The sequence below is a fragment of the Triturus cristatus genome, chromosome 6, assembly GCF_964204655.1.
Source record: "Triturus cristatus chromosome 6, aTriCri1.1, whole genome shotgun sequence".
NCBI lineage: Eukaryota > Metazoa > Chordata > Amphibia > Caudata > Salamandridae > Triturus > Triturus cristatus.
Genome location: NC_140589.1, coordinates 1598470134 through 1598494964, shown reverse-complemented (window position 1 = coordinate 1598494964; position 24831 = coordinate 1598470134). Strand labels below are relative to the sequence as shown.

Below are 24831 nucleotides of genomic sequence, written 5' to 3'. Positions count from 1 at the left end.
CTGGCTATGATGTGCAGCAAGCAAAAAGCCTAAGGCTTCGGCACCACTTCTGCCTCCTGGCCAAGGTCGGCACCGATAATATTTTCGAGCCACTCCGGCTCGACACGAAACACACTGCCAAGCCTTCTGTCTTGGGACCGAGCCGGCCAAAAACCTTTTCCGAGCTGAAAACTCCAGGCTCGAAGCACAAAATCTGCTTGGAGCCAAAACCTTCGACAACGAAACTAAAGAAACATTCCTTGGAGCTGAAATCTTCAGTGCCAAAAGGACATTGCAGGTAGGCTCCGAAAGCTTTGGTGCCTAAAACTACAGAGCTGCCCATAACGCAACCAGTTCCAAACTTGGACGTTGTACCACCTAAGTCGGATCCGAATCTAAAACTCTATATTAATCCTAACACCGGGCATATTCACGTTAAACCACCATCCAAACACAAGCTTCCTGATGAAGACAGCTCTTATAAGATAGAATTGAAGAGGAAAAATGTGGGTACTAGTCCTTTCCACACACTACCATCTCCTCCTCCTACACCCTCCACCACAGCTTGATCCTATACACATCACACCCCATCAGTCTCCTCTGCCTCACCTTTATGCAGGTGATACTGAGGATGATGAAAATTAGTTACCAATAGATCCTTGGATGGATTATACAGTTGATCCTCCACAGGATACAGACCTAGATATTTACCTTGCCAGGCCATCTACACCTGATGACAATCTGTCCTATCAGGAGCACATTGCTAGAGCTGCACAGCACCATGGGATGGACATCCATAAAGAGTCCTTAGAGGAGGATTTTTTATTTGAGCTACAGTGAAACAAAACCACCCCACAATGAGATACTGAACAGATCCACCTGCTAATCAAAACTAATATATATATATATATATATATATATATATATATATATATATATATATATATATATATACACAATAATAATCAGTTCAGTTTCAGCGATTGCTCCATAGTGAAAGCTAAAGTTAGTGCTCAAAATAGTGCCCGTGAAAGGGTGAAGAAGTGATGGCAGGAATTAATTGACAATATTTACAATATATACATTTGATGAAAGAGACCTGTCTAACAATGTTTGAACAGACTAGCTAAACAGCCCAAATCATGCGATGCCACAAATGCATAATAATTGATCTGCTTTAGGGCTTTGAATAATAAGTACAGGTCTGAATTGAATGTAAAGTTCGACCCAGGATGTTGGAAGAGGGTGATTCAGCCCTTACAAGGGGGTCTTTATCAGGAGCAAGGGGGAGCAACCTACAAGGTAGGTTAAAATAGCATCAGTAATAATACAGCGTAAGGGGGTGCGTAGAACTAGGAAGCACTGTGGCAATGAGGCTCACCTAGCTAGCTAGTTAAAATGATGAGGCTGGTCGCTCCTGGTATACAAAAATGCAGAACACTGCAAACAGAAGAGGAAAGGGGCACGTCAGTGCACTGTATGGTACCATGTAATACTATGCGAGGAAGCCGATCAGATAATCACGGATTATGGACTCAACACTTAATGAAAGAAGGCCACAGGAATAATCCAATATCAAAATCCGTGTACAACCCCTATGGACCACTTGTTCCAAAAGGAAGGAATGTGCCGACTAAATCGGCGTGATTCTAAGGACAAAACAGGCCATTAGGAGGGGAAATAATCTGCAAGTGCACATACTCAGTGCTGTTGCCAAATAGCAGTCTCATGAAGGGGACTTCATATTAACAAGAATCATGAATTAGGTTATGTCATTTAAAGTTACACGTGCCCGATTGTTGCCCAATTTGTGAAAATACGAACAAAATTGCAAAGGACGTATGGTGATAAACCGATAAGAAGGTGGGGGAGCTGGGATGCTGACAGTCCCGAGGCGAGCGACTATTAATTTATATAAAGAATCAACACAATGTGAGATTAGTATAGTCACAGCGCTTAAAACAGTAAAAAACGCATTCAAAGGTCAGCGTTACAGTAAAGGGCATTGAGAATGACAGATGCGGCGGTGCTCAAACAACTAACAGAGGGGAATTCAACTTGACCTCGTTATGTGCGTTGCATTTCAAGCGTTGCCTTACCTCGTAGGAGGGGATGTATCACTGCGGGCATCTCGCGTCCGAGTGCCCTGGGACCATCTCATTCTTAAAGAGGGAACGTGTAAACCTGCACGCCTTGAGACCGCGGCTGGATTCATCTGATCGTCAAGGTGACGCAGACGAGGGGGCCGCTATGTTGTGAACTTGACATTCAGGAATGATTGTGACTGGTACTATATACAGGAGGATACAAGGCATACAAATTATACAGTTGTAAAACGGTGATACCAATACATTACAATGAATTAGTTATGCATCACATGACTAGGGGGACATCTGGGGACCCATCTTGGATAACCTGTCAGACCGAGGTCTACAATACTTATACTCTCAAGGGTATGTTGAGGCACACAGACGATATCTATAAAGATCCTGTACGTGATAGAATCCTCACTACTAGAGTAGGTAAAAAATACAAACCTTCCCCAACAGACCCTATTGTCATTAAAGTTGTTACCGCTTGACTCTTTAGAAGTATCCAATGCTCAAAACCGAGCTAATTCTCAAGCGTCTGGGGAGGCTCCTCCCCTAGATAGTCCAAACGAATTGATGCTTCTGGCAAACGTAAAGCTGCGCAAGCAGCTAACCATTGAAGTGTTGCTAACACCCAAGGTATCCTAGCAAGATACGATGGGGCCCACTGGGACGAAATAGAGCATTTACTACAGTTTCTCCCAGATGAGCAGAAGTCCAAATCTCAGGATTTTGTTCAAGAAAGTAAACTAATTTCCAACACTTCCATTAGATGCGCTCTAGATGCGGCTGACACTGCAGCTAGAGAGGTAAATACTAGCATCCTACTCCGGAGACCTGTCTGATTGCGGATTTCAGTGTTCAAACCGGAAGTCTAGCAATCCATTCTCAATATACCTTTTGACAAGAAACATCTTTTTGACCCTGAAGTTAAGTGCTCAAAAAAATGAAAAAAGACACAGATGTAGCAAATCGATAGGAGCGCTTCAATCTCCCTCCAACGGAGGTTTCTTTCGGTGCTCCTTTTACAGGGGAGGGTCCAAGTCCACAGGGACAGATCAAAACACTTCCTCTTACAAAAATAATTCCCAATCATCTTTTTCAAGAGGATGTTTCAGAGGATGTTATAGGGGAAATAGTCCCTGGGGCAGAGGTTAAAACACCACACCCTGCAATTCCCCTTCCCCAAATAAGCAGTGACTTCCCCAGACTTCCCTCGGACTATTTCACACCTGTCGGAGGAAGACCCCAAGACTTTCTCCCCATTTGGGAATCAATAACGACCGACAAATGGGTGACTAGAAGTATTCAACATGGTTATTGCCTGGAGCTTACCATCAACCCTCCAAACATTCCACCTCAATATCACAAATTGTCACCAGATCGCCAGCACTTGCTTCAACAAGCAGTGCAATCTCTATTACTCAAAAGGGCTATAGAACCAGTCCCACTCCCACCTACTTCATCAGTTGGGTTTCACAATCCATGCACAAAAATCTCACCTGTGCCCTGCACAAGTGCAGTCTTATCTAGGAGCTTCCCCCAGCACTCTCAAAGCTCTGGCCTCTCCCAGTGTTGCCAGAGTTCACAATATTAAGTCCACAATACTACATTTTCAATGCAATCAACCATTGCCAGCCAGTTTTAAACAACTACTGGGAATGGTGGCACCCTGTATTGCAATCGGACCTCACGCAAGGCTTCACATGTGTCCTCTGCAAGAATATCTAGCGCGTCAGTGGAATCAGTCACAGGGTCAATTAAATGATCTAGTGTTGGTAGACGGCCGCACCCATTGCTCTCTGCAGTGGTGGAAGAATTAAAAATGGTGATACAACCAAAAGTTCTACCTGCACCAGAGTGGTACTTAAACATAATCCTTACAAGGCTAATGGATCCACCTTTTGAACCGATGCACAAATGTCAGTTACACTTCCTCTCATGGAAGGTTGCTTTCTTCATAGCAATAACCTCACTAAGGAGAGTTGGTGAACTTCAGGCATTAACTATACAAGAGCCTTTCTTTCAACTTCACAAAGATAGGGTGGTTCTTCAAACCAGTTCTAAATTTCTCCCTGAGGTAGTTTCTGCCGTTCATATCAATCAAATCAGTTGAGTTACCTGTGTTCTTTCCTCCATCTTATTCTGTAGCAGAGAGCTCTACACATACTTTGTTAGAAGAGCTATACTATATTACGTAGAAAGAACCAAAGAATTTCGGAAAACAAAGCCGCTATTTTTTCCTTTCTTTCCACCACACAAAGGCAATCCCATATCGAAGTATGGTATTGCAAGATGGATAGTAAAGTGTATCCAAAGATGTTATGCCAAAAGCAAAAAACTTTAATAATACCTCACAGAGCGCATTCCACTCTCAAAATAGGAGATACTAGGACCTTCTTGGGGGAATATTCCCATTGGCGACATCTGTAAGGCAGCAACATGGTCTACACCGCACACATTCACCTAACACTATTGTGTGGCTGGATCAGCGAGACAACAAGCAAATATAGACCAAGCAGTACTAAAAACACTGTTTCAAAGAAGTACAACCACTACAGGTTAGCCACCGCTTTGGGAGTGTATTGCTGTAAAGTCCATTCAAAGCATGTGATCTACAGCTCACATGCCTCAAACGAATGTTACTTACCCAGTAAGCATCTGTTCTTGGCATGTAGAGCTGTGGATTCACATGCGCCCACCCGCCTCTCCGGTCTCCTGTAGTTGTAGTTAATTTTACATTCATACGCATGGGCATCTCTAGTCTACACTTACTAACTCCATTCTCCCCCTCTGCGGGAAAACAATCTAACTATGGAGTCGATGCCCATGCGCACTATCACTGAAAGGAGGAATCGCCTTACCGCGTGACTGTAAATACTTCGGAGAAAAACAGCTTTCAAACATCGGTCCCAACATTAGATGGCAGGAGTATGCAAAGCATGTGAATCTACAGCTCTACATGCCAAGAATAGATGCTTACTGGGTAAGTAACATAAAATATATATATATGTGTGTGTATGTATATACGACCCTTACTTAATGGCGGCCACTGCGGGGACAGGCGAGCAATACCACTGACTCGTTGTCAGTGAAATTGCTCTCCCTCCCTCGCAGCTCCACCATTAAGTGAGGCCTTCCCCCCCCAAGCCCCTGCACTCTCAAGTGTTGGTGTTTGAGGCCCTCCTCTACCTGCAGGTTTCACCTGCGCCCCATCCCTGGTGGTCCATTGGACCTCTGTCTCCATTCTCTTGCTCAACTTTTTCTCTCCTTTTTCACTTGTTTTTTCCCTCACTTCTATCTCCCCCCCCCCCCTTTCACTCTCCTTCTGGGTCTTTCCTCCATTTTCTGTCGTTTTCCCCTCATTTCAAGCTCCCCCCTTCACTCTCCTGTCTCTTTCCTCGGTTTTTCACTCGTTTTTTGCCCTCCTCTCAATCTCCCCCTTTCACTCTCCTGTGTCCTCTGTGTCTTTCCTCCACTCTTTCTTGCACTTTTGCTGCCTTATTTGCACTTTTCTCTCTCTTTGCCTTTTTCCTTTAACCTTTTTCAGCCTGTTTTTTTCCCTGCCGCTGCCCCCGCGGACCCCCCCATCCCCCCCCCAGTGCGACCAGCCGAATCCAGCTCCCCGCTGCCAGCTGTCCAGCCCTCCCAGAACCCTACTTAATGGCGGCCGCGCAGCAGCCGCACCGCCGGGGTGCCAAAGGCAAGCTAGTCTGCACCACTCCGCGACCCGACTGCGACCAGCGCCAGGAACCATGGCTCTCTGCACCACCAACGCTACGACCCAGCGGCTTTCCACACTGTGAACCCAGGCCGCAACAACAACTGCAAGCTAGCATCACCAGTCTACACCCACGGACCCTTCAGCTGTCACCGCTGCCGGCACACCTGCAGCACTGCCACGACCATTGACCCAGCACAATCCGCCTGCAACAACACAACCGAACCGAAGACCCTGCAATGCATCCTCCTCAACATCCGATTCCTCCACAAACACGCCACTGAAATCTGTGACCTCCTCGACAGCACTACCCCGGACGTAGCATTCTTTACCGAAACCTGGACCAACACCACCTCTGGACCAGACATCGCCATTGCCACTCCCCAAGGATACAAGATCTCCAGGAAGGACCGCCCCACCCGCCCTGGAGGAGCAATCACATCGTCCACAAATCCACCCTCCGCCTGAGCACACTCCCCGACGAGCCCACAGACTTGACTGGCCAGCCCTACCTCCACCCTCCGAGAAACCCTCATCTACAGACCGCCTGGACCCGGCGGACTTTTCACCAACTTCATCAGGGACATAATTTCCCCCCATGCCATTGCGTCCACCAACTACACCCTACTGGGAGACCTCCACTTCCACCTCGACAACCAACTGGACCCCAGCACGACATCCCTCCTGGACAACCTCCACAACATTGGACTCCGCCAGATTGTAACCGAACCAACGCACTCAGAAGGACACACCTTCGACCCCCTCTTCACAACAGGAAACTCCCCCTCTTCACAACAGGAAACTCCATCACCTTCAGCCACACCACCGAACTCCCATGAACTGACCATCGATGGGTCCACCTCACCTTCAGAACACCCACCAGCCACAGACACCAGCACCTGCTCCCACGAAGAAACTGGACCAGAATCACCGACGACCAGCTAACCTCATCACTCAAACTCCACCCCAACCCTCGCCGAAAAAGATGACGCCATCACCGCAGCCCAAACCATGCACAGATGGATCTCCGACAGCACCAACACCATAGCCCCCCTCAAGAAAAAAAACACCCACGCCAAGAAAGCTTTCACCACCGAACTTCGAGAGTCCAGACGCACTTGCCGCCGCCTCAAAGGCCTGGAGGAACACCAAATCCACAGAAGCCCACAACATCTTCAGAGCCGCCACCAACGCCCACCACCAACTGTGAGAAAGTGTCTCTGTATATACTGTTCCCAAATAGGTACAGTGTGTACAGAGTCCACAGTCCCCAGAGGTTTGGCAGAGGCTAAAGTTAGATATAACCTTACTCTCTAAAGTGGTAGCTTGGTCGAGCAGTAAGGCAGTATCGGAGGACAGTGTAACTCATTTGTTGTACACACTCAGTCAGCAAATGGTCTCACACACTCAATAACTGAACAATAGGTATTAAAATATACTTTCTCAGAATGAGATGCTTTAGGTAAATACTTTTGCAATATGCAATTGGCTTTTGTAAATACTGGTTACAGGTTGTTGCAATAGGCAACACAATTTCAAACACAATAATGCATTGAGCGCAATGGAAATTTTAAGTTATTTGTTATAGATTAAATTCGGGATTACTTTTATAACTCCAGGACTGGATCCTAGATTCAGTCCTGAGACAGTTCTTAGAAACAGGTGATAAGTCGACTTAGTTACTGTTGATTTTTAGGAAATATTTAGCTATTTTAAAAGTTGACACTTAGAAGAAATTTCATAGAAAAACAGTCACTGATTCCCTACGGAAGAAAATTCAAGTTGCAGGTAAAGTAGGTTCTCGTTACTTTTGTAATCCAGTACTGGGCTCCTAGACTCAGTACTGGGATCTCTATCTAAAACGGGTAAGTAATTGTGTTTTCACAGTTAGCACGATTTTTAAAGAATATTTAAAGTTTGCACAAATCAACACTTGATAAGAAATTTACCTGGTTCTGAGGCTGCAGGTGTCGTCAGGAGCGTTGAGGAATGTCCTTGAGTGCCAGACTCTGGGTCACAGTCGCCGGGGGATCGTCCTCGTGGTCTTTGTTCACTCCGGCACAGGCCAGGCTTGGCGGGTGCAGTGTGTGCGGGGTTCGCGGTTCTGGGCTGATGCCAGGGATTAGAAGTTGATTTTGAGCAGAGCCTCTGCTCATGGGAGTCCCAGGTGCTTAGAGGCAAAAGGTAGCCAGGTCCTCCGGGGTTTGTGAGGTTGCTGGCCACAAGAGGTGCCGGGATGTAGCAGAAGCAGGTTCGAGGGTCGACAAGCCGGTAGGGCTGGGGCCAAAGCAGTTGGTGTCTTCCTCTTCTTAGCAGCTGCACGGCAGGTGGTCTTCTTTCTTCTTGCTCTTCTTTGTATTTTGGAATCTGGGGAAGGAAGGTTCAGGGTGCCCCTAAATACTAGATTTAGGGGTGTTACAGGTAGGTAAAGGGCAGGGACCAATGGGTCCCTGTCCTGGGGTGGGTACACCCTCTTTTCTGCCACTCTCCTGTGGGAGGGGGGCAGTAGCCTAGTCCTGATTGGGTAGGGCCTCCCATCTTCAAGATGGCAACCGCCCGGAGATGCGCTTCACCTCGCTTCCCCCACCTGAGGGGTGGGGTTGGCAGGCTGGCACATCCCCTGTCCTTATTTGGGGTTTCCGGCCAGGCTTCCCGCCAGAGTGGGGGCTGCAAGTGGCCTGGGCAAGCTCAAAGAGGCGGCATGCCTTTGAAGCTTCCCCCTGTCCATCCTGGGGGAGGAGACCTAGCACCTCGTCCAGGATGTGCATTGTTGCAGGGCCACGAGAGCAGGGGCTCTCCTACCCAGGGGCTCTCCTACCCAGGGGTCCAGCAACATGTCTGCTGTGTGGCAGCCTAGGCAGCCTCTCAGACCAGACGTGGATTGTAAGTTAGGTTTCAGGGGGCATCTCTAAGATGCCCTCTGTGGTGCTTGGTACATTAAATCCCACACTGGCATCAGTGCGGGTTTAATGTGCTGATACCAAACTTCTCAGTCTTCAGTGTTGCCATTATGGTGCTGTGGAGTTCGTGTTTGACGAGCTCTCAGCACCATGTACTCTTAAATGGCAGCACTGCACTTACAGGGCCCAGGAATGGACCTGGGTACTGTAGGGGCACAGGGCTCATGCTCCTGTGCCCACACCACTGGCATAGGGCACCCAGCTAGAGGGGTGGCTGATGTATGCCAGGGCAGTGTAGGTGGTGGGCATGGCACACGGGGATGTGTGCCATGTCGACTTTGTTTTGTCCTGTACCCAGACACTCAGCCTGCAAGGGCAGTGTGTGTGTGTTTGTGTGTGTGTTAGGTAGGGTACAGGGCCTCTAAGGGTGGCACAATGAGCGCTGCAGCCCTTAGAGGCCTTCCCTGGTCACAAGGCCCTGGTACCATTTACCAGGGGCTGACATGTGGCCAGGGCTTGCCAATTTGGGTTTGAGGTTTTTGTAGGGAAGGAACATAGGCCTTGGGCACCTGATTGGCAGGAGTCCAGGGCACACTCAGTCAAAGTACATTCAGCAAAAAGTGGGGGCATACCATGCAAGAAAGATGGCACTTTCTCACACCAACTAATCAGAAAAACGAGGAAAAAAGCGATTGAAGACAGAATCTCCACTCCATCGGTGTGAGTCATCCCGAAATAAATCAACTGGTATTTTAAAAGAATCCTGTGGTCCGTGCTCTTTTTATCGTGGCTGAGAAGAAACGCGGAAAAGAAGTGCTTGATAAAATATATATATATATATATATATGTATATAATTTCTGAAAATCACCACTCCAGTACTTGGCAATAATATGGCACCCCATGGGGAAATTTTTTACTCTAAATTTATTAATTTACTATGACGGCATCTACGGGTTTCGGCAGCAGCATACAATCCAGAACGCCATTTTCATCTGAAATAGTTCACAAACCATGACAAAGGACAACATATCATTGGCATGTTGATTGTCATTACATGGTAATTCGGGGCAATATTTGAACATGTTTGGATCATAATGTTAGATATAGGGGTTTTTTTCCATTTCCAAAGTGCAAGACAAATTTGTATATCCCGGTTTGAGCAGTATAATTCATCACTTACTCGATGTTTTCCAAACGATGGAACTAAAGTCAAGAGAAAATTATATGTGTGTATGTGATACATGTCACTTTCTGTCCATCTTCAAGCGGATGGCTCCAAGAACGGACACAGACCCGGACCCGCAGAAAGGTTTATTTACTCCGTCATAACGCGTTTCAGCTCACGCGAGCCTTGTTCACATGATATGATATATATAGATGTATAGATATAGATAGATATATATTATATTATATTAGTGTGTGTGTTTATCACCCTGGACAGGAAACTGTAGTAAGCGTCATTTTTTTAATCTTATTATATACACTACCCTAACTTAAACAAAATACTGCCAATTTCGTTGCAAGCAACAGTTTTACAGAATTAAAGCCAAAAATAGAGCAATCATGGCATGTATATACATTGCTATTTCATTGTTTGCAGCGCATTAATGTTAATGTAAAAATCACAAACATTTCACTTTATGTCCCTGCCTGATTACATGACCCCGTGAATGTGCTCCAAATGGGACCGTAGCATCCAACATAGCTCCTAGTCAGCCAAAAATCAGGCTAATTACAATATTTTTTCAGTGCTCGAAGTCACAATCCATTTAATTACATTTGATTGAAACTTTCCGGCAATTACTTATGTTATAAAAATACGTAAATGCGCGCTGATGAAATGTTACAATAAAAAAAGTGAAACAAATTCCTTGATTTATACATAAACACTGCACGAATTAAGGTCTGAAAATGCAAGTATACTTTTTCAGTCTGAATTGACCAGTGTAACAAATGTTCACTAATCTGGATAAAACAAAATTCTTTGTAAGCTATACATAAACAGTTTAACTGTTTCAGTTCCCTTGCTACTGGCTGAAACATCTAGCATTCATGAAATAAAAGATGTATTCAGGACTGGAGAATCGTGCATTACGTTCTCATAGGTAAAACTTCAAAGGTGCCAAACTAGTCCTTTTTTTTGTCCATGGTTGCAGCACAAATCTGAGACTAATTGCTAATCACAGTAACAAAACAGCTTATTTAAACAACCAGTGCAACCTTTGGCCCATAGTACATTAAGAAGACCCTATCTTAACGGGCCCATCAATTACTAGCAGCAACAGCCATTGAAGATTAAACGTTCAATTTTACCTCCCTTCATTGCGGTGGCAATGCAATCATGATTCTTGAAGAGACCGCTACCAAGACGAAATCCCCTTCCGTTCGCCAATGTTGACTCCGGCTGCGATGTGTTTCTTTTTGACTCAGTGATCAGGGCCGGCTTTAGGGCAGTGCGGCTGCACCGGGCGCTGACTTGTGGAGGGGGGCACCAACCTCAGGGGGGTGATGCGGTGTTTAGCAATAGTTTGGGATTCGAGAGATGAGGAGCACTTTTTCCTGGTGATAGTGAGAGAACCAGAGGAGGCGGTCATGTGGTGCGGGGGCGGCAAAAATGATTGTTGTACCGGGCGCCACCAGTGCTAAAGCCCTTAGCTGCCAAGGTTTCAGATTGCTTTGTGTGACATTTTTATAATTTCATTATAATTATGAGTGACATTTTAACGACTGAGTGACATTCTCTTATGACGGTCAATTGTCCTACCACTTTGACAGCGGGCCCCCGCTCTACGAGTGCAGTAGTATGTATCGATTCTTAGCCTGCCCAGGTAGAGGGGCCCGATTTCCCTGCTTAGCTCAAAGCCGCTGTTCTTCCTGCCCTTGCAGCCGAAGTCTTGCCCTGCAAGGGGGAGGGGCCGATATTACAGTCCCAATCCTGTGGTGCCGCTATCAATGCTGTCCCGATTTACCAGGGCAGAGGTGGCGTTTTCACCTGCCCGCAAATATGCAATGTAATCTAGGGCCGTGGCGGCCAGAAGTGCAAAGATGCCAGCCGCCTGTAAAAATGACCCCAAAGCCAAGCGGTCCGGCGCAGTTGGCAGCACATGACACACGCAACTCTAGGACAGCCACCGCGTCAACATGGGGTATTATTTTAGGGGTCAGCCTCATGCTGGGATACAATTGGCCGGGCGGCAGCCTGAGAGTGTGCTGGGTCGTGGATTACGTGGTGTTGCGAAAGACTACAGTGTGGAGCCACATAGAATTAGAAATGTGAATTGCACTAAGGACATTTTTATTAAAAGTCTGACTCACCTTGCGAGCCGTGGCATTTCGCTTTAACAGACTGCCAAGTGGCCGCAGCGACTGACTCCTGGGGCAAACGGCCCTGCCACCTGGGCGTTCACACTCGGCTCAGCTAGGGTGACCAACCGTCCGTAAATTTCACGGACAGTCCGTAATTTCGGCCGTCTGTCTGTTGTCCGTGAAGGATTTTTTAACGGATGCCATTTGTCAGTAATTTTAACCGGGCACTGGTCGCACCACCCTAAAGGTGGCACAGCTTCCACCCACCTCCCTTCTTGACTCAGATGCTGTTGAGGTCGGGTGTAACAGACTCCGATGCAGTACCAAAGCTCAGATACCCAGCAGCATTGGAGAAGCACAGCGGGATGGCTCCCCTCACACCTTCCGCCCTTGATGAGCTGTTAAGAGGTGCTTGAAGGTGACTGAGAGGGAGGGGCTGCAGCTTCAGAAGCAGGGGCATCTATTCAGATGCAAACAGCCCTGGATGCGTCATGTCTCTGCAATTTAGATGGGCCTCACACATTCCCTTTCTGCCCAGGGCCCCAAACATCCTAGAACCGGCCCTGATTACCCCTAGGCAGCACGTGGTTCTCTTCACAGAGCTTAATTTCGGTCACTAAATTGTAAGCAAACCTCGGTTCTTCAAACATGCAGTCTATAATGTAATAAAATAAAGAAATGGCACAATCGCACCGACTAACACTGTGTAGAGTATAATCAGTTACATCAGTTCTCTTTGAGTATCTCCTTTAAGTACTGTATATCACAGTGGGGATGGCAAAACTAACGTTTTAGAAAGAAAGCCTGTCTTCTCCTTGTCTTGTCCAGGAGGGGGTGAGGAGCCCCTACCCCACCCTGGAAGAGACCAAGATGATACTAGAACACTGCATGCCCACCCCTGTGCACATCCTGGTGGATCCTGTTCCCCCTCCTGTGATGGCTCCTGCCCCCCCATGTGGTGGCTCCTGTCTCCCTGCCTGTGATGAAAGGGTGGATGTAAGGATGGATGAGTGTGAAAGGCAGGGTAGGTGGACAAAAGGATGAATAGATGAGTGAAGGAGTGAAAAGATAAATGGATGAGAGGATGGATGAGTGATGGGGTCAATGGATGGATTCATGAGTGGATGAGTAGATGAATGGAAGGAAGGAAGGACGGCTAAGTGAAAGGGTCGATGGAGAGAGAAAGGGAGGATGGATGGATGGATGACTGAAAGGGTGGATGGGTGGAAAGATGAGTGACTGGGTGGATGGATGAGTAAATGAAAGGATGGCTGGATGAGTGAAAGGATGGCTGGATGGGTGAAAGGCTAAATGGCTGGATGGATGGATGAGTGAATGGATGGGTAGAAGAGTGGATGGATGAGTGTACAGATGGATAGGGTAAAAGGGTGGATGGATGGATAATGGATGAGTGAAAGGATGGATGAGTAAAATGATAGATGGAAGGATACATGATGGATAGGTATGCAAATGGTTGAATATGTTTGGATATGGCTGGGCTTACTTATATACTATTGCACGACCTCCTCTGATGTGTCTGTAAAACTTACCTATTGTCCTGAATTTTGACCTCCTGTCCTGAATTTGTGTCCTGAATTTTGACCCTTTGTCCTGAATTTTCACACTCACCGTCCTGAATTTGCACCAATGCCAGTTGGTCACCCTAGGCTCAGCAGAGCAGCTCAGTGGCGTGATTTGGACTGGCTCCAGCGGCAGCCGCGCTCCCTGGAGTTGGGTCCGATCACAGCAGGGCAGAGGATCTTCACTGATTTTAATATTTTATTGCAGCCTCCAGAACATTATTTTGAGCAACTCCAGCCTAAGCCTCCCGTAGTGCTCGCGCCACTTTTAAGTCTGCCTCACGAGTGCTGACGTCGCGGTAGCCATTGGGCACTGTCTATCCTGACGTCAGACGCATGGAGGGAATGCCGTGCCGTCATGTCGGAAATAGCCTGTTACTTTATAGCACTGCAGCTCAGTAAAGTCAACCCCCAAGCATGCTGGAAGCTGTGTGCCTTCCAGAGCACAGCTGCCAATCTAGTTTTTTGTTTTAATCGCCCAGCATTACTGAATTATTTAGCAGCGCTACGTCTTAATGACAGCCGGGGCAGGCTATGCCACATATGCTTGACTTTGCATTTCAGTGCGGTGATGCGGATCACCACGCTGAAATGCGTTAGCGTCACGCCTGATGTGTGACACTTGGCAGGGCTGAAAGCCGACCCTGGTGATATCAAAGTCTGAAGTAGTTATGTATATCACACCTAAGATACAGTATCACTACGTGATTGGATTATTTTCAGACTAGAATGGTACTTGAATGAGGTCCAAGTCAAATGATACAGCTTGGGCAGAAGGTATGGTTGCATGATCCCCATCACGCCAGTAGCTCCATAATCATAAAAAATGTATACATTCAATGCAAGTTTAAATCCATCCATCTTGCGGCACTGAATGCTATATTTCTTTGAGCAAAACCTGTTCTCTCTGAAAATGTAATTCTTATTTGTTGCACTCTGTAAACCTACATATCACAAATTAGTTCAACCTAGCATCCTATCAAAGCATGGTGTTTAGCTGTTCATTTTAGTGACAGATTTGGCTAAAGACAAATAGTTTCTCTAGGATAGTGTCAGAACGTCTTGAATCTGGATATGTAAAACTCAATACAGTTCTAAGAATACTTTCCTTTGTAGGTCGAGGCACAGCTACGTTTGATGGAACGGCAATTGCTAATGCGGTTGTAAAAGAACTTGCTGAAAATCTAAAATGTCGCACTTTGTTTTCTACACACTACCACTCTTTGGTCGAGGATTATTCACACAACGCTGCAGTGCGTCTTGGACATATGGTAGGTGAAGATAGTTCATTTCTTTGATGTACTTCTTTGAAAGTTGTACATTACTCCTTGTTTAATTGCCTAATCATAACCCGGTTAACTACTTGGAATTACTACATGTTTGAGGCATATGAGCTGCAGATTGTACACTTAGCATAGATCGCCATCTGGTGTTGGGCCCGGATGTTTGCAGTTTGTTTTTGTTCTTTGGACAGTCTTTGGAAGTCACGAGTTCGGTGACTCCTCCTTCGGTCCGTACTGCGCATGGGCTTCGGCTCCATCCTCAGATTGTTTTTTTCCGCCATCGGGCTCGGATGTGATACTTCGTGCTCCGGCTTCGAACTTCTACGGTTCCAGCCTCGACGGAAAATCCTCGTTTCTTCGAGTTTCTTCATCATCTTCATCTCTCGAAGCGGCACTTTTCTCCATCCCGTACATCGGCACCGGCCTTCGGGCCCTCCTCGACTCCGGTCCCGGCCGATGGAAAGGACTCCGTTCAAAAAGTGCCCAAAATGTGGGTCTAAATTTCTCCACACCGACCTCCATCAGGTGTGTAACCTTTGCCTCTCTCCAGAACACGAGGCCAGAGACTGCCCCGCCTGTAAGTCTTTTCGATCAAAAAAGACCATCCGGGATCGAACAGCTCGACGCACCATGGCGCACTCCTCGACCGCGGCTCCACCGGACATCTTCGGAGACGACGCCGAAGCTTCGGGGCAACTACACACCCAGCAGGAGGACGACGACGTCAGCGCTTCCGAGGCAGACGACTCCGACGTGGAGGACATCACACCGGCGCAGCGAGTCGTGAGTACTGTACCCCCTCCCACCCCCGCGCCCAAAACCAAAGAGACTCAGGTTACACCCTCGCCTGCAGGCCTGGGCAAAACCAAGCACACAGCTTCCATCACCCCACCTTCGGGCCCGGGGTCGAAGCCTCAGAAGTCTCACGGCAGCTCGGGCTCGAGCCAGCCGACGCCTGGTGCTGAAAAACACCATTCGGCACCGAAGAAAGGGATACCCAGCTCGACTCCGAAGCCACCGGTGCCGAAGCCTGGACTCTCGGTGCCGACCAAACATAAACACAAATCTGTCAGCACCGACGCTCCGGCGCCGAAAACTCCTTCGACGCCGAAAAAACCGGAGGCTCCGAAAAAGCATGGCGCACACAAACCGTCGAAGCCCTCGGCTCCGAAACCATCGGCACCAGCGGACGATTCGGCGCCACTGGCTCTGTTCACACCAGACCCTTTGCAAAAGACTCTCTCTAAAGATCCAAAGACTGGGCTATTGACTTTAATTATCAAGAAAAGACGCCTTGACACTCCGGCTCCTCCTCCTCCACCACCCAAACGGAAGGACTCTGCCACTTCTCCCCTCAGAGTGCCCTCCCCACTACCTCCTCCACCTCCTCCACCCCCTCCTCCCAGGTCTCCGCCACCTTTACCTCATTACTCCCCGACCCCGCCCACAGATCCGGATGACGGGGACCCGGATTATGACCCGGCGGACGCCCCAATGGACCCCACTCCACCGGGGACCCCAGACCCATGGGAAGACTACCACAACCCTGACATACCTGATATGCCTCAGGACGACCTATACCCATCCAGGCCGTCTCCTCCAGAGGACTCCTTAGGGTTTCATCACTTAGTGCAGAGAGCAGCACACTACCATGGGGTGGACATGCACAGCGAACCAGTGGAAGACGACTTCCTACTGGACACATTTGACATTCAGGACAAATCCACGTCTATTTTGCCCATGCTTAAGGGTGTCACCAAGCATGCTGCAAAGGTGTTCAAAGACCCTGTCAGGGCCAGGGTACTGAACCCTAGAATAGAGAAAAAGTACAAGGCGGCACCCACAGACCCTGCATACATTAAGGGCCCTGCTTCCTTAGATTCCCTAGTTGTCTCCACAGCTAGAAAGCGGGCTAACTCCCAGTCCTCAGGAGAAGCCCCACCGCCAGACAAGGAATCGAAACTTCTAGACGCGTCTGGCAAACTCACCGCCTCCCAAGCTGCAAACATGTGGCGCATTGCAAATACACAAGCGCTACTTGCGCGCTATGACAGAGCACACTACGACGAACTTGAGGCTCTTATGCAGCACCTTCCCGAAAAACACAAGCGCAAGGCTCATGACCTGATACAGGAGGGTAAACTAATTACAAACACCTCCATTAAGTGTGCCCTCGATGCAGCCGACACTGCATCTAGAGCCATAAATACCAGTGTCCGGCTTCGTCGCCATGCCTGGCTCAGGATCTCAGGGTTCAAGCCTGAAGTCCAGGCGTCCATACTCCATCACCCTTTTGACCAACAAACTCTCTTTGGGCCAAAGGTAGACGAAGCGTTGGAAAAGATGAAAAAGGACACAGACACAGCAAAGTCTATGGGGGCACTCCAAACACAAGCCTCTAAACGTTCCTTTCGACGCTCATCCTTTCGTGGCACAGGCAGAGGCTTCTCCACCGATAGCGCCTCTACCTCTTACAAGTCCCCTCCTCAAAATACCTTTTCAAAGGGCAACCAAAGGGGTGGTTACAGAGGCAACAACAATAAGGGCAGGGGCAAAACTAACACCACCCGTTCTGCTACCCCACCCGCTCAATGACTTCCCTTCGCTCCCCCCAGACCATCCCACTCCGGTCGGGGGCAGACTACAAAACTTTATCCACGCATGGGAGTCCATAACATCGGACAAATGGGTGACCCAAATCATTCGGTCAGGGTACTGTCTCGAGCTAACATCTACCCCACCCAATATCCCACCAAGGCACCGTCCAATGTCTCAAGAACATTCCACACTGCTCAAACAGGAGGTACTCTCCCTCCTCCAAAAACACGCTATAGAGCAGGTCCCCGTCAATCAGCAAAATCTAGGGGTCTACTCCCTATATTTCTTAATACCAAAGAAAGACTGGACCCTCAGGCCCATTCTGGACCTCCGGCCTCTAAATGCCTACATACATTCAGACCATTTCCACATGGTCACCCTACAACAAGTCCTCCCGCTCCTCTGTCAGGGAGAATTTCTCACTACCTTGGATCTAAAAGACGCATACTTTCACATTCCAATACACCCCTCTCACAGGAAGTACCTCAGGTTCGTGGTGGACGGGCAGCATTACCAATTCACGGTTCTCCCCTTCGGGGTTACCACCGCACCACGGGTGTTTACCAAATGCCTAGCGGTAGTGGCAGCACACCACAGACGTCAACATATTCACGTCTTCCCTTACTTAGACGACTGGCTGATAAAAGCCGCGTCCTACCACCAATGTGTGCAACATACAAACAGCACCATCCAACTGCTCCACCAGCTAGGCTTCACGGTGAACTACCAAAAGTCCCACCTCATACCATCTCACACAAAGCAATATCTCGGGGCCACTATAGACACCTCCAAGGGTATTGCCTATCCAGAATCACAAGCATTCAAGCCTTACGCAAAACATTCCTTCCTCAACACTCTCTTCCAGCAAGAGTGTTTATGAAGCTCATAGGAATGATGGCGTCTTGCATTTTCATAGTACCCCATGCAAGACTCCACATGCGTCCACTTCAAGAGTGCCTAGCACAACAGTGGAACCAGGCCCAGGGCCAGCTGACGGATCTGGTGTTGGTGGACGGCCGAACACATCACTCTCTGCAGTGGTGGAACACCACAAACCTTTCCAAAGGGCGGCCGTTCCTGGACCCGGTTCCTCAGGTGATTCTAACAGCGGACGCATCGCTCTCCGGCTGGGGAGCGCACCTCCTACACCTCACAATGCAAGGTCTATGGACGCCACAGCAAAAAAAATCGCTCCACATCAACCATCTGGAGCTCTTGGCGATCTTTCTAGCCCTAAAATCCTTTCAAAAACAGATTTCGGGCAAAGCAGTCCTCATTCGCACAGACAACATGACTGCAATGTATTCTATCCAAAAACAGGGGGGGACACACTCTCCCCAGCTCTCCCGCTTAGCCCAGAGCATATGGAGATGGGCAATTCCCCAAAACATCTTTCTCCTGGCACAGCACGTTCCAGGCGTACAAAACACCATGGCAGATCTGCTCAGCAGACAAACGCAACAACTACACGAATGGGAACTGCATCCACAAGTTCTTCACCCATTCTTCCAACAGTGGGGGCATCCTCAGATAGACCTCTTCGCCACCCACGAAAACAAAAAATGCCCAAGCTTCGCCGCCAGATACCCACACCCATTGTCCAAGGGCAATGCGATATGGATGAACTGGTCAGGCAGATTTGCATACGCCTTTCCACCTCTCCCACTAATTCCATTAATGGTAAGGAAGCTACAACAACACTCCCTCACACTCATTCTAGTAGCTCCGACGTGGGCCAGGCAGCCGTGGTACACCACACTACTACAACTATCAGTGGTACCACATCAAAAACTGCACCTATCCCCATGCCTACTAACCCAGAACCATGGAGAAATCAGGCACCCGGACCCAGCTCAGCTCAACCCTGCGATCTGGCTCCTGAAATCCTAGAATTTGGATACCTTAACCTTCCCCCTGATTGCATGAACATCATCATGGAAGCCAGACGTCCTACCACTAGAGCATGCTATGCCGCAAAGTGGAAAAGATGTGTAATTTACTGCCATAACAATACAATCAACCCTTTAGATGCATCCAAACAGCACATCATATGCTATCTGCTCCATCTTCACAGGTGTAACCTGGCATATTCATCCATACGCCTACACCTAGCAGCGATCGCTGCTTATCTACAAAACAGACAGCATTTATCACTGTTCAGAGTGCCCGCTATTAAAGCCTTTATGGAATGCCTTAAACGAGTAATTCCTCCCAGGGCACCACCTTCCCCTGTATGGAATCTAAATTTAGTTCTTACACGGCTAATGGGTCCGCCCTTGGAACCAATGCATAAATGTGAGCTACAGTTTCTCACCTGGAAAACAGCTTTTCTCGTAGCTATCACTTCCCTTAGAAGGGTTGGTGAAATACAAGCGTTCACTATACAGGAACCCTTCCTACAAATACATCACAGCAAGGTCATACTTCGCACAAATCCGAAGTTTCTGCCCAAGGTCATTTCCCCCTTCCATCTCAATCAATCGGTGGAATTACCTGTCTTCTTCTCGCAACCTCAATCTGTTGCAGAGAGGGCCTTACACACACTCGATGTTAAAAGGGCGTTGCTGTACTACATACAAATAACGCAACCCTTCAGGAAGACTAAACAATTGTTCGTTTCCTTCTCTCCACCACATAAAGGCAACCCCATCTCTAAATCAGGGATAGCTAGGTGGATTGTAAAGTGCATACAAATTTGCTATCAAAAGGCAAAAAGAACATTATCTGTTCCGCCTAAAGCCCACTCTACAAGAAAGTTAGGGGCTTCTATGGCTTTTCTAGGGAACATACCCTTAGATGACATCTGCAAAGCAGCCACATGGTCAACACCGCACACCTTCACAAAAAATTACTGTGTAGATGTGCATTCCAAGCAGCAAGCTAGGGTGGGCCAGGCTGTACTAGAGACACTTTTTCAAACCGCTGCAACGGATACCGGTGGTCGCCGCTAAGGTTGGGTACTGCTATATAATCTATGCTAAGTGTACAATCTGCAGCTCATATGCCTCGAACGGAATATGCTACTTACCAGTATGCATCTGTTCTTGGCATGTAGAGCTGCAGAGTTGTACACGCCCACCCGCCTCCCCGGCTACCTGTATCCGTTCCAGTACATCTTATTTAGATATAACACACATGGGTTTCTCACTGTTATTACTACGCTCCATCATTTCCCTGTTGGCGAAAAACAATCTGAGGATGGAGCCGAAGCCCATGCGCAGTACGGACCGAAGGAGGAGTCACCAAACTCGTGACTTCCAAAGACTGTACAAGAACAAAAACAAACTCCAAACATCTGGGCCCAACACCAGATGGCGATCTATGCTAAGTGTACAACTCTGCAGCTCTACATGCCAAGAACGGATGCATACTTGTAAGTAGCATATTCCTTTAGCAACATGGTGCTGAATTGTGAATTAGACTGTGCGCTTTCCTGTGAAAAAAGACCTGTGCAGTTTTGCTACTATGCCCCTCGTATGTAAAACCTGTAGTTCTACTCTAATATATTGCGGTCACCTGAAGCCTGTAGGATTGTGTTCGAGGCATGTGGGCTGCTGAATTCATATCTGTGCATAGATCGCCGCCTAGTGTTGGGTCCGGATGTTTGCACGTTGTTGTCCTGGAAGAGTCTTCGAAGTATCCTTGGATAGGTGACTCCTCCCCTGGACTACAGTGCGCATGGGCATCCTCTCCATCCTCAGATTGTTTTTTTCCGCCATTGGGTTCGGATGTGCTATCTTAGCTCAAGTTAGGAAAAAATTTTGTCGAGGCCACAAGGCCTTTAGTTCGCGTCGGTACTGTTTATCGATCGGTTTTCGATACTCTCTGTTAGTTTACTAACTTTCAGCACCGACTTTGTTCGCATTTACCTGTCCATCAACTACTTCGACGATGGAATCGAGGACGCCATTCAAAAGGTGTCCGGTATGTAATGCGAAGTACCCACACATCGACGTCCATCCGGTGTGCAACAAATGCCTTTCGCCGGACCACGACGAGTCGACATGTATGGCCTGTGCCCGGTTCCGTTCAAAGAAGACTCTGCGGAATCGTCGAGCGGCGAGGCTCGAAGCGCAGCACGCGGCACCGGCCCCAGCTGACATCTTCGACGACGCGGACGACGTCGAAGAAGTAGAAGTCTTACCCTCCAGTCCCGTTTCCGACCAAGAACCCGGATCGGACGAGGCCGACGAGTCACTCTTCCACAGAGGTGAAGACGACACCGAGGTAGGAGACGACGAGGAGGCCTTAGGGGCCGAAGAGAGTAGCTCCGATGATGAACAAGGCCTACCTGTTCAAACCGAGAATTCACCAGTGCCACAGACTATGGCTCCGGTCGAGGGATCGCCTTCGGGCCTTACCCGAGACCTATCACGCAGTCCTTCGGCCCCGCCCTCGGGCCCGGCCTCGGACGTTCAGCGGCAGCCATTACCGCTTAAGCCAGCTGGTTTCCCTTCCACGAAACCGAAACCGAAAGCTGCTCAGGTTCCTACGAAACCGAAACTGAAAGTGGCGCTAGTCGGATCGAGGCCTTCAACACCTTCGACGCCGGCGCACCGTGTCGGCACCGACCGCACCAAGGGGGACTTCGGTGCCGAACTCGAGACGGGCGACATGGGAGTCGACAAACGGAAGAAGGCCATCGGCGCCGAAAAACCTGCTCGGTTACCGGCGTCGACGCCACCGACACCGAGGGCCGTCCCGCCTGCTACGCCTCGCAGCACTCCCTCGACGACACCGAAACCTCACGTGTCGAAGACGTCGACGGTGATCTCCGCACCTCGGCTCGATGCACCACGGGCGCAGAAGATATCTGCAGCCGCCTCGACGACCCTGGCGGGGGCCACGACCTCTAAGGCGCCCCGAGTACGGCCTGGCGCAATGCCAGGCTGCAAAACCAAGGCTGCCCTCCAGGACCAGTCGGGTTCGATCGATCCAGCGGTTTCGTCGGTGCCGACCAGCATTACCTTCGGCTTGCCTCCATCCACAATCCCGAAGGCGTTTCAACTCAGGACACAGGCCACCAAAACTGCGGTTACGCCTGTCGAGCCGTCTCCATCACGCGTCATCGACGCCGACACTGGCAGGATGATTCTCCACGACCGAAGGATAACTTCGGAACCGCCATTGGAACCTTTCAGGATCCCGCTAAAGAGGAAGCTGCCTGTGGACACAGAACCTCTCCTGTATGAACCCTTTCATTCACCCTACCAGGATCCACACCGGGCCTCCCCCACACGCTCCGACACGGATGCATTGGAGGACTACATGGGTGAACAAGTCCCCTACCATGTGGACACGGACCCTGATGACCAGCAGGACCCTGACCAAACTTGGGGCGACCCTGCAGACCCCAGTGCACCTCTTGATGCACAGGACCCACAACTATATGGGGCAAAAACGTCACCCACAGAGGATACTGCGGCGTTCAACGCTCTGATTGAACGGGCGGCGAACAACCATGATGTACAGCTTCACTCTGATATCATCGAAGATGACTTTCTAATGGACACCTTTGCATCCTCAGAAAGACATGTAAAGACTCTGCCAATGTTGAAGGGGGTCCTTAAGCCAGCCACTGACATTTTCAGGGAACCCACCAGGGCACGAGTGATAAACCCCAGGATCGATAAGAAATACAGATCAGAACCTGGGGATCCTACTTACATCAGAGGACAATTACCACTCGACTCCATCGTTGTGGCGAATGCCCGCAAGAGGGCACACTCGCAGACAACGGGTGACGCTCCTCCCCCGGACAAGGAGTCCAAGGTGCTGGAGACCTCCGGCAAGCGAGTTGCCGCACAAGCTGCAAGCATATGGCGCATAGCTAACACTCAAGCGCTCCTCGCTCGCTACGATAGGGCGCACTATGACACAATGGAGCAACTCCTTCAACACCTCCCTGACCCCTACAAAGAAGGTGCAGAAATCCTTATCAGAGAGGGACAGCTACTCACAAATGCTGCCATCAAATGTGCACTAGACGCTGCTGACACGGCTGCCAGGGCCATCAACACTAGCGTCATCCTACGACGTCACGCCTGGCTACGTATCTCAGGATTCAAGCCTGAGGTACAAAACAATATCCTTAATCAGCCCGTCAACCCCGACTTTTTGTTCGGGCCTGAGGTTGACGCCACCCTCGAGGATAAAAAAGGACACGGACACTGCAAAGTCCATGGGCGCCCTACAAACTCAGTCCTTTCGGAGCGGCTCCTTTCGTCGCCCCGGAAACAAGGGAGCAGGCAGAGGACAGGGGTCACAACAAACATATAACAAGGGTAATACGCAGACCACCTACGATAAGAACACCCGAGGTGGCTATCGTGGCTCCAGTACCAAGGGCAGAGGACGTGGCTACGGCAACACCAGGTCCTCCCCCAAGAACAAGCAGTGACGCCCTCTCCCTTCCTCCCGACCACATAACACCTGTCGGGGGAAGGCTACAACGGTTCCTGTCCACGTGGAACTCCATCACCACGGACAGGTGGGTCAAAGATATTATAAAATACGGTTACTGTCTGGAGTTAACTTCCACTCCACCCACAATACCACCAAGAAACCGTCCTATGTCCTCAGAGCACTTGACGCTCTTACAGCAAGAGGTAGAAAGTATGCTTCTAAAAGGCGCTATCGAGGTCGTACCCGTCCACGAGCGGGGCACGGGGGTTTACTCCCTCTACTTCTTAATTCCAAAAAAGGACGGGTCGCTCAGGCCTATATTAGACCTGAGACCCCTGAACCAGTACATTCTTTCGGAGCACTTTCACATGCTCACTCTACAGCAAGTCCTTCCGCTTCTCCAGCAGGGAGACTTCCTAGCATCACTGGACCTCAAGGATGCGTATTTTCACATACCCATCCACCCCTCACACAAAAAATACCTCAGGTTCACTGTTCAGGGGCAGCACTATCAGTTCAAAGTCCTTCCCTTCGGCGTGACAACAGCGCCCAGGGTTTTCACAAAGTGCCTAGCTACGGTGGCGGCACATTTACGGAGACAGCACATACACGTCTACCCCTACCTAGACGACTGGCTCGTTCAAGCGAGATCGGCCCAGCAATGTGCAAGCCACGTGTCCCGTACCATTCACCTTCTTCACAGTCTGGGATTCTCACTAAATTACCCAAAGTCTCATCTCCAGCCCGCACACGTACAACAGTACCTAGGTGCGACTATAGACACTCTGGCGGCCACAGCTCAGCCAAATTTAGTGAGGATCAACGGCATACAAGCGCTGATCTCCAAGTTCAGACCCAACCACTCGCTTCCAGCGCGAGTGTTTATGCAGTTGATAGGCATGATGGCCTCCTGCATCTTCATAGTCCCGCACGCGAGATTACATATGCGCCCACTTCAGGAGTGCCTA

The 24831-nt window shown here is 49.1% G+C and overlaps 1 protein-coding gene across 1 annotated transcript in view; it reads left to right on the top strand.

Annotated features, from left to right (window-relative positions):
• The window catches only part of MSH6 (mutS homolog 6), a 163117-nt gene that overhangs the window by 107873 nt on the left and 30413 nt on the right, over positions 1 to 24831 (top strand). The window contains exon 8 of the mRNA XM_085612737.1: positions 14694 to 14848. Coding sequence (XP_085468863.1) covers positions 14694 to 14848 — 155 coding nt within the window. The remainder of the gene's footprint in view (positions 1 to 14693; positions 14849 to 24831) is intronic.